The sequence below is a fragment of the Panthera pardus genome, unplaced genomic scaffold, assembly GCF_024362965.1.
Source record: "Panthera pardus isolate Hobbes unplaced genomic scaffold, ASM2436296v1 HiC_scaffold_13, whole genome shotgun sequence".
Classification (NCBI taxonomy): domain Eukaryota; kingdom Metazoa; phylum Chordata; class Mammalia; order Carnivora; family Felidae; genus Panthera; species Panthera pardus.
In genome coordinates, this window is record NW_026526688.1 from 76409354 (window position 1) to 76424933 (window position 15580).

A 15580-nucleotide genomic window follows, 5' to 3' on the forward strand; every position below is an offset into this window, starting at 1 on the left:
CCGAGATCTACAGGCAAAATTAACCCCGCCTCCACGCTGTTTGGAGCAGCTGTCTCAGGAATCCTCCCTTCCTTAGAATGTGGGAGAGGTTTGGTGGGGCGGCAGCTGCAAAGCAAGGAATCTTTCTCATTCCTCGTGGACACGTCCCCCTGCACCCCCGCCCCATCCCCTTCCAAGCGGTGGCAGCTGTTTGGGGCATCCCAGTGGAAATCTCTCCGCAACTCTTCGCGGAGCGCCGCGGGCAGGCAGCAGCTGAAAGCAGTCAGGGGTGGGGACTCTGCTCCCATTAGACTGCAGCCTTGCTGGCTCCAGCGCTGCCACCTCTCTGGCTCGTAGCGGTCCCTCAGGTGTCTTTCTCCAAGTCCAAGAAGACACCTTGGCAACGTGGGGCGGGGTCTCTCCGCGCTAGGAGACCCTATGGTAACTTAACGACGGAAGCAGCTCAGAATCACCTTCTCAGCTCTTGTCAAAGCACCTTCTCAGGTTGGGAGTGGGAGGTGAGGGGTGATAGCGGGGAGGGGGTGTGTGGGAAGAGTCGGCTCCCGGAAGGAAACATCTCTCCTTGCCGGGCCGGGACACATTTCGTGTTGTCTGAGCAACGCGCCCGCTAGGGTGCCCACCCTCACACGTAGTCCTGTCAGCAAGCCCTCGCCCAGCACCCCCGCCCTCTCGCGGCCCCACGCTGCCGCACGGTTGCCTCCGCCTTCGCGCCCTCCCGCCCCACCGTCCCGCGCGCTCGCGCACGCGCACGCCGCGCCCGGCAGCCCTCGGCGCTGTCATGGCGGCGAGAAGTAGTTTCAGTGGGTATAGGGACGTTCACGCGAGCCGTGGCGGGGCAAGCTGTGGCAGTAGCAACCTCACCACCACCAGCAGCCTCAGCTGCGGCGTCCATATCGCCAGCAGGGGCTGTTTTTGCAAAGGCTGAGCGCAGGGGTCGGGCGGGCCAGGAAGCATGGAGTTCTGTGCAGCCGCGGGCTCCCGGGGAGCGGAATAGGGAAACTTGGAGGCTGCGACCAGGTGCACTGACCTCTCTCTTCTCCCTCCTTTCCCCGCCTTCGCCGCCCGGCCTCCCCTCCCTTCTAGCCACAATACACACCTCCCCTCCTCTCGCCGTCGAACCTCAGGTGCCTGAGTGCTCCACTCCTCCCCCTGGGCCGAGCGTTGAGAATAATCACCGCCCCTTTCCCCCGCCTTTTCCTGCCCTGGATCTCCGCCGCCACCTCCGTCTCGCGGCTCCCTGGCGGGGGGTGAGGACGAGTCCGGAGTATCTGGGTGAGGAGGAACTTTCTACTTCTGTGGTAGCTTGGGGACCCCCCCCACCCCTTCCTCGGACCCTTCATTTTCCAGCGACAGTTTCTCTTTCCGTGCACCTGTGAGGAGAGGTAGCTCTGCGCCTGAACCTGCGAGAGTGTGGGGGAGGAGTGAACCTGTTCAGGGGCCTCTTGAACCCGCCTTCACTCAGAATCTGTATCTTCGAGCCAGGGGGGTAGCGGGTGTCGGGTAGTGGGGTCCCTTTAGTAACTTATTTCACAGGCAATAACTATTCTCCTCTCCACCCCCCCACCCCACCCCAAAAACAAAACCTAGCGTATTTAACATTTATCTAATCTTCCAATAGGGTTTGGCGTTGTTGTCAGCCTCGGGGAGAGAGATTGGACAAATATTCTCCAAGAGGAGGAGGGTGACGCCAAGGACTTTACCCATCAACTGCTTTTGGGGTTTCTCCACAACTTGGAAGAGTGACCTTTTTCGTTTTGTGTTGCGTGTGTGTGCTTATTGCTAGTGCAGCATTTGCTGTCCCATAGTGACTCCGAGTTGTCCTTTCTCGCGAACTAGCAATGGCTAGTGAAGACAATGTCCCTTCCCCGCCACCAACAGGTGATGACGGGGGAGGTGGAGGGAAAGAAGAAACCTCTGCTGAAGAGGGTGCATTGTCCCTGAAACCAGGACTCCCCATCAGGGGCATCAGAATGAAATTTGCCGTGTTGACGGGGTTGGTTGAAGTTGGAGAAGTATCCAATAGGGATATTGTAGAAACTGTCTTTAATCTGGTAAGTAAATATTTATTTTATAAGCATATATTCTTTTCAGTGGGTTGGGGAACTAGACGTTAAAGCTGGAGCCATGTGCTTGCCTCATACAGATGATGGCTTTTTCCATGGATAGAAACACAAAATCCTACTGACCTAAATGAAAGATTTTTTTGTATTTTTCAGTTTAAGGGGAGTTATGTAGATTTAGGTGCTCCAGGTTTTGTGAAAGTGAACAGATGACTATTGTGCTAAGGAAATAATTGTTGCTTGGAAGTATTTTGTGGGGGTTCCAGTGGAGGACTTTTATTATATAAACATTTTTTTTTGTCTGCATTTCTCTTTAACATTTTAAATAAATTTTTGTGACTTTCTTTGGGTCTTGAGAAATGATGTAAGTGCCCTACATACTACTTACCCTTTTGAGTCTGCCTAGATTATGTTTTGCTGTAAGTTTTGAACGTGAAAGTTTTGTTCACAGAGTTGGTGAAAGATTAATTTGCTGCAAAGTTAGTATTTTATATCTTGACCAATTTTATTTTTAGACATAGCTAACAAAAATTAAGTTTTGGAATGTATTCACGGTTACATCTTGTGAAAATTGAATGGCAGTTTGAAAAAGGATTGGGGCTGATGTAGCATAATCTTTATTTCTTTTGTAAATGCATGTGTAGCAGCAAAGCATATTTGGTCATTGGAAGTTGCTGGTTCTAAGAACTATGAATGTTACTTTTGAAAGGTGTATATGCAATACTTTTTCTCTGTTCCGTTCTTAGAAATGGTTATTTCTAATGGGGATTTTTAAAATTTCTTTACTCCAACTTCTGTTGCCCATCTACTTAAAGAATGAAAAGTAAATTGGGCCTTAACACTACTTCCACCTCTTCTACCTGTGTTAGAAGATAACAGATGGGAACAAATATGAATACAAAATAGCTGTAATAACCGTTTAGCGCCCTTCCCTTTTGCCTTTGTGTTTTCAAGGTTAGGCTTGTTTTATTCCAGGTCGGTTAATTATTTCCTTCACTAGACCTTTACCAATAGTCTGGTCACTTGCAGTACAACTTCTAGAATGAGAAAGGAACTAGATGAAATCACTTACTTTTGGAGTATAAAAACTTTGAACACTAGGGTATTTCTTTACCATTTTGTTGTGTTGGAAGCTTACATATAAATACACATGTACACATTTTTTTAAGTTTATTTATTTTTGAGAGAGCACAATCAGGGAAGAGAGGGAGAGACACAGAATCCAAAGCAAGCTCCAGACTGAGCTATCAGCACATAGCCCAACGTGGGGCTTGAACCCATGAACTGTGAGATGAGCCAAAGTCACATGCCTAACCAACTGACTGGAACCACCCACATTAAAAAAACAACAACTAAATATTATGGAAATGTTCAAATATACAAATAGGATAGTTGCTCTGGTATTCCTTATGCAGCTTCAACAATTATCAAAACTTTGGGGATCTTGTGTTTATGGTCTTTAAAAGTTTGTAAGGAGATATATGGTAAATTGGTTTATTCCTTTGCCTCAAAGTAAACTTGAAACCTTTTTTTTTTTTTTAAAGTTCAGTTATTTTTTGAGAGAGAGCGCATGTGCACTGGAGGAGAGGCGGGGTAGAGAGAGTGGGGGACAGAGGATCTGAAGTGGCTTTGCACCGACAGAGATCCTAATGGCAGGGCTCCAACCCACAAACCGTGAGATCATGACCTGAGCCGAAGTCAGGACACTTAACTGACTGAGCCACCCAGGCACTTCTCAAAAACCTTTTTTAAAGATTTTTTTTGTTGTTGTTAAAAAAATTTTTTTTAGTGTGTAGTTACATTTGAGAGATTGAGACAGCGTGCAAACAGGCGAGGAGCAGAGAGAGACCTAGACAGAATGTGAAGCAGACTCCAGGCTCTGAGCTTTTAGTAGAGAGCTGGACACGGGGCTGGAACTCATGAGCTGTGAGATCATGACCTGAGCTGAAGTCGATGCTTAAGTGACTGAGCCACTCAGGCGCTCCAAGATTTTATTTTTTTTCTAAACCTCGTGTACCTAGGATGATAAACAGAAATCTGTGGTAGTGATAGAGCCCATAATTAGTTGTTTGTGTATGAAAAACAACATTCCTCTGGCAGAAGGAGGATTCAAACTTCTTTGTTCTTTATTTTTTTAAAAAAAATTTTTAATGTTTATTTATTTTTGAGAGAGAGAGAGAGAGAGACAGAGTGTGAGTGGGGCAGAGGCAGAGAGACAGGGAGACACGGAATCTGACGCAGGCTCCAGGCCCTGAGCTGTCAGCACAGAGCCCCATGTGGGGCTTGAACTCACTAACTCTGAGATCATGACCTGAGCCAAAGTCAGCCGCTTAACCATCTGAGCCACCGAGGTGACCCGAACTCCTTTGTTGTTTTGAATGCCCTGTGTGGAGGTGGATAACCTACCATAAGTCACCTGCATTTTATTAAGGAATATCCAAATTCTGTAGTGATGGTTTGCTTATATGCTGCCTAAAATTGTGGGTCTGGTAGAGATTTTAAGATTATTGGTTAAATCACGCACAGCTGCTTGTTTGCAGAGTAATAGGTGTCTGGTAAAAAGAGAGGGAAAATCTGTTGAGTTATACCTCCTCTCTACTGTCATTCTCTTCTCATGTAGAGCAGAGGATTAGATTAGTTCTTCCCTTTTCCATTCTCCCTTACAATACTTTTCATGTTTCTTCATGGATATGTAGGTTGTTTGCCAGGCTTTAGAAAATCTTGAGAACTGACACTTTAGGTATCTGGTAAGCTAGTCCATCTCAATGTCATTAATACTATAGCACCTAAATATTTCTTGATAGTTATCAGCCTTAATCTTAATTTTGCTCAGAGAAGGAAGTTACATTAAAAGTTGTGATTTTACAAGTTATGCTGTTTACCGTGTGCCAGGCAATGGGCCAAGTGCTTTACATAAGTTTTTAAATATTTCTTTGAACAACTATTTAATATAGATCTCATTTTATGGATGAGATCGAGGCTGAAGTGTTAAATAGATTGCCTACAATTTGTGTATAATGGCAACCTTTCTAGGAATACATCTGTCTCTTGAGTTAATGTAGAATTGTTTGCTTCTCTGAGCAGGTAGGTATAGCTGAGGCATAACTGCCCCCAGTATAAGGACACAAAAATCATTGGTCCTGCTAAATAAATATTAATGATGAAATCTCCATCAGTAGAATTCATTTATTCCTCTTTAACTTTCAAATAGCTTTCATATAACTGCATTAAATAGTAAAAAAAAAAAAAAAATTGCTTAAAAGCAAAAACATTTTTCTGGTCATTCACTTTTTTTACTTGGCATGTGGATGGGGAAAGTCTATCATTAACTTTTTTTATAGTCACTATGTTGGGTTAAGATTTATAAAATTGTGAAAAAAAGAATACAGACAGAAGAATATATAATATGTATAAGTAATGAAATATTATAATGATATAAGCTCTGTGAGCCATCTATGTACCTTAACCAGTATAGGGGCACTTGGGTGGCTCAGTCAGTTAAGTGGCCCACTCTTGATTTTGGCTCAGGTCATGATCTCTGGGTCATGAGATCAAGCCCCAAGCCCCTCGTCAGTGTGTCAGGCTCTGCACTGAGTGTGGATCCTGCTTGGGATTCTTTCTCCCTTTCTCTCTGCACCTCCCCCTCTTGTGCACGTGTATGCTCTCACTCTCTCAAAATAAATAAACTAAAAAAAAACCAGTTTATTAACAGTGTCACTGAATCCTTATGTGTGTACCTCCTTTAACCTATCTTCACTGGATTTTTCATTAGTTAAGTTTAAACTTATTACAGCTGTGATAACTTTTTCCTATTTTTCCAGGCATTTTGTTAAAATAGATTATGTACTTTTGATTCTTTTTTACTGATTATATGTTAAGCTACTTTATTATTTTTTTTAAATTTTTTTTAACGTTTATTTATTTTTGAGACAGAGAGAGACAAAGCATGAATGGGGGAGGGGCAGAGAGAGAGGGAGACACAGAATCGGAAGCAGGCTCCAGGCTCTGAGCCATCAGCCCAGAGCCCGACGTGGGGCTCGAACTCACGGACCGCGAGATCGTGACCTGAGCCAAAGTCGGACACTCAACCGACTGAGCCACCCAGGTGCCCCTATGTTAAGCTACTTTAAACTATAATAATTGTGCTGTTAAAATTAAACAACTTCCCCAGGCATCTGGGTGGCTCAGTTGGTTGAGTGTCCAACTTCGGCTCAGGTCATGATCTTGCAGTCTGTGAGTTCGAGCCCCGTGTCCAGCTCTGTGCTGGCAGCTCAGAGCTGGGGCCTGCTTTGGATTCTGTGTCTCCCTCTCTCACTGCTCCTCCCCTGCTCATGCTCTCTCTCTCTCTGTCAAAAACAAAAATAAACATTAAAAAAATTAAAAAAAAATTAACTTCCCTTCCCCTAGAGTTGTCCAAATTAGTGGTAGAGCCATACATCCAGAGGTCTTTACAAAGTACTGCTTCCTAACTTTGCTAATGTAGCTTGAGCTTACTCTCCTGTAAATTCCTTTGAAATTTACCACTGTTCTTGTAATTTCTTTTGCAAATCTGTTTTATAGGTAAGTTTTGATTAATAGTACACTTGTGTATTCAGGTATTTCAAACTTGTAGTCAACTTTTACATTTTTCTTGTTGCAACTTAAAACCATTTCATTTTGTTTTCATCTGTGTGCTAAAAAAAAAAAAATTGTCAGACGTTTGGACCCAGAGTAATTAATGTATTGGCATGTTTCCAAGAACTTGCTGCTGAGTTTAAGGCTTCCATCGGGTATTTAAAGGTATTCAGTTCAAGAATAGTGTTTCCCATGAGCTGGTGACAAATATATGTTTTCATGAAATTTGTTTAAAAAAGTATATGATTTTAATTAAAATGTTAAAGTTTAAAAGGTAGAATACATTTTTCATGACTCATTACATGTCATTTGATATAGGTCCTGCTAAATATTAATGGTGCAAACTTTTAATGCCTATAGGAGCTGAGCACCTCACACAGAGGCTCCATTACTATTGACTTGTGTTTAGAGAGTGTTCTTGTAGACTTAAAGGGGCAGCTTCTGTTCTACTTGGTTGTTATACTGCACTAACATGGGCCCAATGGTGTCATACCTTTTGATTTTTCAGGAAGAATTGGAAATCTAGATTTTAAAAAACCACATTTTAAAATTTCCAGTTAAAAGATTACAAACTGCTGTGTGAGACATATAAAATTGTAGGTATTTTTCAAGCCTTTATATGAACCTTTATTAGAAAGATACTCATGTAACGTACTTGTTAATGTGCCCTCCATCATGTTATAAGTGATAGAAAACTTGAACCTGTTTGAAACACAATAAAAAGGATTTGCAAGGCTCATTTATCTCCAAGTCCAAAGGTAGGGCAAGATTATAGTAACACAGTAATATTAAATACCAGTTTCTTTCTGTTTCTTTTCTGCTTTCTTCAGTCTGTTGTTATTCCTCCCATGGTTGTAGGATGGCTGCCAGTGATGGTTGGGCCATACATATTTTGTTCACATCTCTTAGGAGAGAGCCTCAGTGTCCTGACATTCCAAACAAGAGTCCTGACTGGACTACTGAACCAGTGACTGTGGTCATTGAAATGGCTGATTGGCTTAAGCAAACCAGGACCAAGTACTGTACCTAAGGATGGGGTTAATTTTCTCTGAAGTACATGGGCTGTATGGGGAGAGGTGGATACACAAAAATCCGGGTAAGAAATTGAAAGGATAATTGGATAGTGGATAGGCAGCCAATGATGTTCACTACTCTTTTCAAATGCATAATGGTAGTAATATAAAGATATTTGTGAAAGGAGAAAAAAAATCATTCATTAACCCAACACCCTGTTGTGATCTTGAGCAAGTTTTTTTAACCTATTTGTGCCAGTTTTTCCTCTGTAGAATGGGGAAACTACACTGTAGCAAGGATTAAATGAATAAAAACTTATAAATCACTTAAAATAATGTGTGGCACATTGAGTATTGTTATAAGTATTTGCTATTATTTTAATATTTGTAATTTTAGATAAGTTATCATACTCCAACCTTGTAAAATTTTTTTTTTTTTTTTTTTTTTTTTTTTTGTATGTAGCTATTACTAGCCTTATTGGCTCTGAAATATGCTATGTAGTTCTTTTGGAATTTATTTAATAGTCATTGTGATATTTTAGAGATGACTCGTTTTTAAACACCTTTGTTGAGGTGTAATTTATATACCATAAAATTCACTTAATATAAGTATATAATTTAGTGATTTTCATTAAGTTTACAGAGCTGTGCAGGCATTACCACAGTCTAATTTTAGAACATTTACATCCTGTGTTCAAGATGTTTCGTAGTTCTGGCTCTTGCATTTAGGCCTGTGATCCATTTTGAGTTGATTTTTGTGTGATGTGAGAAAATGATAAGATAGGGGTTAAATTCGTCTTTTTTTTTCTTTTTTCTTTTAAATATAATTTATCATCATATTGGTTTACATACAACACCCAGTGCTCATCCCAACAAGTGCTCTCCTCAATGCCCATCACCCATTCTAAATTCATCATTTTGTATGTGGATTTCACTGCTCTTTGTTGAAATGGGTATTCTTTCCCATTGAATTATACCTTTACATCTTTGTCAAAAATCAGTTGACTGTAAGTGTTAAGGATTTATCTGGACTTTTTTTCCTTTGATCTGTATGTCTATTCTTCACCACGGCCACACTGTCTTGATTACTGAGGCTTTGTAATAAGTTTTGAAATAGGGATATATGTCCTCTTACTTTGTTCTTTTTTTTCAAGATTTTTTGGGCTATTTTAGATTGGTTGCATTTCTGTGTTAATTGTAGGATCAGCTTGTCACTCTCTGTGAAAAAGCAAGCTGGGATTTTGATGGGGAGGTGTTGAAGGTGTAGATAACTTTAGGGAATATTGAGTTTTCCACTGCATGCATTTGGACTGTCTTTCCATTTGTTTAGGTCTTCCTTAATTTCTTTAATCAATGTTTTGTAGTTTTCAGTATAAGAGGAAATGATGAAAAAAAAGTTTTTTTTTTTTGCTATTGAAATGCTTCCTTAGGCAGCTTTGTGTATTGAAATTTCCAGAAGTGGAATAAATGGCTCAAAGTATATGAACATTTATGTAGATCATGAGTAGATATTGTTATTGTTTATTGATGTTGATAAATAAAAGAAATGTGGATGAATTGATGAATTTTAAAAACTGTAGTTTCTTGGTGGTAATAGAATTCATCATTTAGGCCCCTTGTTTCCATTTAAGTTGGTTCATTTTAAACTGAGAAAACATTTAGGAAACCGAAAAATAAGAATTTTTTTTTGTTTGTGAATTAAAAGAGAAAGAAAGGGTTTTCTTTCTCATCCTGACCTAGTTAAACTAATCTAGTATATTTTTTATATTGTAAAGTACCTTTTCACACACATGTTCTTCAAAGTATTTTTAATAGGTTTTGTGTATCTGAAAGAAAAAAGTCCAGAATTGATTTCTATTTTATAATGCTTACTTAGATAATAAATTGTTTCATTTATCCTTTTACGTCTAGAACTTTTTACAGTGCTTGGTACTTCAAAGGTGTTTATTATATTAAATGGAAATGTCCTAATCTTATCATTTGCTAAATTACAATCATTAGTTAGCCTAGGTGTTTTTTTTTTTTTTAAAGACACTTTTATTCAGCATCATGATCAGACTGTTACATTTAACAATCAACAACATGGGTGCAAAAAAAAAAAAAATCTACATTAAAACCCTTTGTTGGAATGCTTTACACTTTCCACAGAACAGGAACTAAAATAACCTGTTACACAGTTAGTCACAAATACAGTCCTTGGGTTTTTTGCCCATACACATGAGTATTGTCTAAAACATGTCTTCTTTGTAGCAATTAGGCCCTGCCACCATTGTGCTTGGCTGAGTTCACAAATCTGTTGTAACCTGTAGCTACCCTGTCACTTCTCTGGCTCTCCTCTCCTGCTAAGCTTTGTTTCCTGATAGTAATTAAAACCTTCTGCCACTGCCATAGCTACTGCTGCTCCTGGAACCACCATAACCACCTTGGTTTCATGATTTGGCAAAGTATTGGCCTTTACCACCATAGGGATGAAGCTTCTGCCCCCCAAATTTCCTCCTTTCATGGGTCCCAAATTTGAAGATTGATTTTTGTAACTGCCAAAATCATTATAGTTTCCACCACCTCCGAAGTTGCTTCCATCATTACCAAATCTGTTATAGCCATCTCTGATGCCACCATATCCACCACTACCTCGACTGCCACCAAAGCTGTCTTGCCCACTGAAGTTTCCTCCACGACCAAAGTTGTCATTCCCACCAAAACCACTTCCATGACCACCACCAAAGTTTCCAGAACTGCTTCTACCTCTTTGGCTGGATGAAGCACTAGCCATCTTTTGCTTAGATAGAGCTCTCCTTACTTCACAGTTGTGGCCATTCACAGTATGGTATTTCTGAATGACAATCTTGTCTAGAGTCATGGTCATCAAAGGTTACAAAAACAAAGCCTCTTTTTGTCACTGCCTTGGTCATTCATGATATCAATCACTTCCATTTTCCCATACTGTTCAAAATAATCTCTTAGATGATGTTCTTCAGTGTCTTTAATGCCACCAACAAAAATCTTTTTCACAGTTAAGTGGGGACCAGGTCTTTGAGAATCTTCTCTCAAGACAGCCCTCTTTGGTTCCAAAACTCTTCCATCCATCCTGTGTGGCCTTGCATTCATGGCTGCATCCACCTCTTCCACAGTGGCATATGTGAGAAACTCGAAGCTTCTGGAGTGCTTGGTGTTTGGATCTCATTACCACACAGTCCGTGAGTGTTCCCCATTGCTCAGAATGGCTAATCAGACTCACATTGTCTGTTTTCAAAGCTCAAACCTCTGATGAAAAGCTTCCGTACCTGTTCAAAATCTTTGGGAGACTCTGACTTAGACATGATGGCAGTGGGAGGTGAGATTTAACGATGCTTCCTTGAGGTGTCCATGGGCAGAAAAGTTAGCCTAGTTTTATTCATTTCTGCAGAAGATAATGTTGTTAAGACCTTAATGCCATATTTCTTTTACTATTTTCTGACATTTCTTATGAAGATTCTTATCAGGTGGCTTGTGTTTTTCATTATACAGTTTTGAATTACCTTAATATCTGTTTTACCCCTAAGGAGCAATTTTGTTAACTTATTTTCAGAATAGTCTCTTACAACCTGCTCTTAAAGTAGTTTTTTTTTTTTTTCTCTGATATTATTTCATGGAATGGGATATATACTCAGAAACCAACTTGTATATAGTGAGTCTTTCTAGTGAGTCTTTGGCTTAAAAGCTGTTGGGACGGTATACAAAATAAAACAAAAACAAAAACAAAAACAAGCTGTTGAGAGTACATGAATTCTTTCTAATTTGCTAAACTAATATCATAAAACACTCCCAGTTTTAGATTTTTAACATTTTTTTGTGTGTTTTTGGTATCTTTTCTGATTCTTCAAAGATTTAATTGGATTTGTCCAAGAGTAATATATGTGCCTGAAATGTGCTATGTGAAGTACCAAATTTCTTGATGCTGGAGATTGTGGAGGACTGCATATTGGGGATTTTATAGAGCAGAGTCCTACTTTGGGTAGGAAGTTGGATACCAGATGACTTCTAAGGTTATGTAACTATCTGATGGTCATACTCTAAGTTTTGTTATTTTTTCCTTTTTTTTAATGTTTATTTATTTTTGAGCAAGAGAGACAAGACAGAGCATAAGCAGCAGGGGAGAGAGAGAGGGAGACACAGAATCTGAAGCAGGCTCCAGGCTCTGAGGTGTCAGCCCAGAGTCAAACACAGGTCTTGAGCTCACGAGCCACGAGATCATTCATGGTCTGAGTTGAAGTTGGATGCTTAACTCACTGAGCCCCCCAGGTACCCCAATTTCTGTTATTTCTATTGCACCTGGGTGTTTACATTTATTTCCCAGACATTTAAAAAAATTTTTTTTTTTAACGTTTATTTATTTTTGAGAAAGAGAGAGATAGAGCATGATCAGGGGAGGGTCAGAGAGAGAGGGAGACACAGAATCTGAAACAGGCTCCAGGTTCTGAGCTGTCAGCACAGAGCCCGACGCGGGGCTCGAACCCACGAACTGCGAGATCGTGACCTGAGCTGAAGTTGGACGCTTAGCCGACTGAGCCACCCAGGCGCCCCATTCCCAGACATTTTTTGACCAGACTTATCTCATCAATCTTTTAGTGATTTATGTTCTATAAAAACTGCAGTTTTAGAAATGAAGGGCTGGGTTTTTTTTAGTATATATCCTTAGAGAAAGATGAAGAACTGATGAGGTCTCAATTACGTTTTGTTAGAAATAAATCTCTTTCTTGGGAACCGAAAGAGATCTTGCCTAACAAGATCTTTGTTAATGAATAATAACTTGATTGGTGTGGTATTTTTATTTATAAGCTATAGTAAATCTTTTAAAGCTATGGGAATTTTAAATGGGACTCAATGAAGTGTTTGAATTTTGTTGTTTCTAGTGAAAATATGTTTCTCATAAAGTAATACAAATATATTATCTTAAATCCTATGTATAGTATCTAGTTGAATCCAGTTTTTATGATCTTGGGGCTTCAATATCTTGACAAAGAATTGTTATTATATCTCAGAGCTTATAACTGTATATGTATATAAAAACATTTTAACACAAAGCATTTAAAAAAAGTGTTGATTTTGTTAATACATGAAATTAAGAAAAAATAGTCTTGATAGTAATATGATAATCAGTTTCAAATGAGTGTCAACAAATCTTTTCTAAAAACAAAGTAGGAACTGATATAAAGAGGCTCACTGGTATCTAAAATGGAGAAAATATTATTAAAGAAAATTATATAAAGGTATTGTAAAATGATTATTAACATTATTACCAACTCATTTTTTTTTTTTTTAAATTAGTTTTTATTTGAGAGACTGTGTGTGTGTGCGCACATACGTGAGTGCAAGGGAGGGGCAGAGGGAGAGGGAGAGCGCACAGAGCCTGACGTGGGGCTTGATCCCAGGACTCTGGGATGATGACCTTAGCTGAGATCAAGAGTCAGCTGACTGAGCCACCCAGGTACCCCTCACCAACTCATTTTCCTAGATCAAATTGCTGTGAAATTAATAGACATCCAGCAGACACAAAATCCAAAGCATTTCAGAATAATTTTCTTTACTGTAGTTGTCATTGGATGGGTAAGGCAGTGCCCATGACCAGAAGTGTGAGTGGGTGATTTTGTTAGTTTCCTAAAACATTTGGTAGATTTAATGGTTCTTTATTTTCTAAGGTTTTTTGGGGGTTAAGTTTTTATTTTCTTTAATGGTAAGTTGATTTATGACCCTTGAGGTAGGGGACACATATATTGGTAACTGGTATGCTTTTGAGTTAAAATTAATTTGTTATTTTGAGGTGTTTTGGTGGCTTAGCACAGAGCCTACTTAAGATTTTCTCTCTCTCTCCCCCCCTCTCCCACTCTCCCCTGTTCATGCTCTCTTAATCTCTCTCTAAAATAAAAAAAAATATTTTGAGTTATAATAGATAATAGCAATATCTAAGATTTATTAAGTATGCCAGGTCCTGTTTGATGTATGTATTGATCCAAGTTAATTCTTAGAGTTCTCGCAGATAGGTGTTAGGTGTTTCTGCCAAAATGTCTTGTGTTCTGCAAAAGTGTACTAAAAATAACAGGATTTATGGGGAAAGATAGGATTGGGGTGGGCCATTCAAAACCTGTGGGACCTTGTAACTGGAATACTAACAAATCAATAATAATCCTGATGAAAATACTAGCAAGGTTAAATCTCTACTGATATTTTCATGTTAGCATCACATTCACTTTGTGGAACTAACTAACCCTAGAGTTTATGCTTCCTTCTTTGAGATGTAGGCTTGGTTTCTTTAGCTTCTGATAGACAACATTTTTATCAGTACTAAATGTCTGATCCAATGTGTAGCTTTCCTTAATTCATTGTTTTAGTACAGAAGGAAATGTCTTTGTACTTTCTTCATTTGTACTTACAGATTGTCAGATACTTAATGTCGTGGAAAAAGCATACTAATTCTAGGAATCATTAAGCCAGGCACTATTTGTGTTAAAGGAAAGCAGTTCTGCAAATTTTTAGGTTTTTCATAAGGTCTTCATATATTGCCAAGGATTTCTTTTTTATTCTGTTGGAAACAATTACGTATCAACCAGCATCACTTGCACACTATTTCTATATTATTCTACTCTTTAACAATTCTGTAGGAGGTAATTCAAGGCAAAGATATAAGTTATAGTAGAACAGATTGTACTGTTATAATATTCACTTTATAAATGATGAAACTGAGATACAGAAGACAAGTAGCTTGCTTAAGTCACTGAGCAGTTTATATTGTTGAGATTGAAGCTCGGGGAATCCATAACCTGAGCTGTTAACCACTAAACCGTATATGGTTTATAATTACAAAAAACCTGAAATGTGAAAAAGTGGTTTGAGGCATCTTTCAGTCTTGTAATTGAATAGTAACTTGGAAAGTATCTAGATTGTTTACAACTTGCCTAATAGTCAAGATTTGCGTTATGGAAGGTAGGCCCCCCCCCCCCCCCCCCCCCGCCAATAACCTAAAATACGTATGAGGAAGAGAAAGGTTTTAATGAATGTGATTTTTATTTTTTATTTTTTGAATGTGATTTTTAAATTGGATGGAATTAATTACATAATCTTTATACAAGATATTGTAGTTTGCTTCTTTACTTTCATGGTTAATATTTAGTTGGCTTAATTTTCAGGATTGAAATGAGCTTGTTTATTGATTGTATAAGAAACTGAATTTTTAAAAAATTTTCATTAAAAAATTTTTATTTATTTTGAAGTAAACTTACCTCCAATGTGGGGCTTGAACTCATGACCTTGAAGTCAAGAGTCACATGCTCTATCAACCAAGCCAGCTAGGTGCCCCAGGAAAGTGTGGGGTTTTAATAATCTTTTTTTGTGACTTTATACTGATCTCAGTGAGCGCATTAATAGGAAAAGATGATGCTTTTGTTAATCAGTTGCAGAAGTTAATACCATTTGTTGTCTTTAGTTGTTTGTCAGGATGTAGTCATAGTTTCATTTGTTCAGATGACCTTTCCTTGAAGTTGATTTGTTTCCATGATAGATTTACCAAATAAAGTACCATATACTCAAATTTATGGGACAAGATTATTTTTTCTTCCAAAAAATTAGGGTGTATATTTTAACTGGGGTTTAGCATTTAACTTTTCAAATAATATGTTTATTTAAGAAGTCAAAGATCAACTGTAAATAAGATTGTATTTTATTTTTTAAAGTTTTTTTTTTGAGGGGGAGGGGCAGAGAGAGAGAGAGAGAGAGAGGGAGGGAGGGAGAGAGAATACCAAACAGGCTCTGTGTTTTGTGATGATCCTGATGTGGGGCTCAGTCTCACAACCGTGAGATCATGACCTGAGCCAAAATCAAGAGTTGGACTCTTAACCAGCCGAGCCACTCAGGTGTGCC

General features: G+C 39.1%; 1 protein-coding gene and 1 pseudogene across 6 annotated transcripts in view; one reads left to right on the forward strand and one right to left on the reverse strand.

The window, feature by feature from the left end:
• The first annotated feature begins 905 nt into the window (after positions 1–905).
• The window catches only part of LRBA (LPS responsive beige-like anchor protein), a 781419-nt gene continuing 766744 nt past the window's right edge, over positions 906–15580 (forward strand). For 5 of the 6 annotated variants that reach the window (XM_019441289.2, XM_019441291.2, XM_019441292.2 and 2 more), the window contains exons 1-2: positions 1099–1272; positions 1619–2051. In XM_019441289.2, coding sequence (XP_019296834.1) covers positions 1839–2051 — 213 coding nt within the window. In that variant the 5' untranslated portion in view covers positions 1099–1272; positions 1619–1838. Of the gene's footprint in view, positions 1018–1098; positions 1273–1618; positions 2052–15580 lie in introns of those variants that run through there. The other variant, XM_019441290.2, reaches the window with a different exon arrangement.
• Positions 9721–11007, reverse strand: LOC109262541 (heterogeneous nuclear ribonucleoprotein A1-like; annotated as a pseudogene).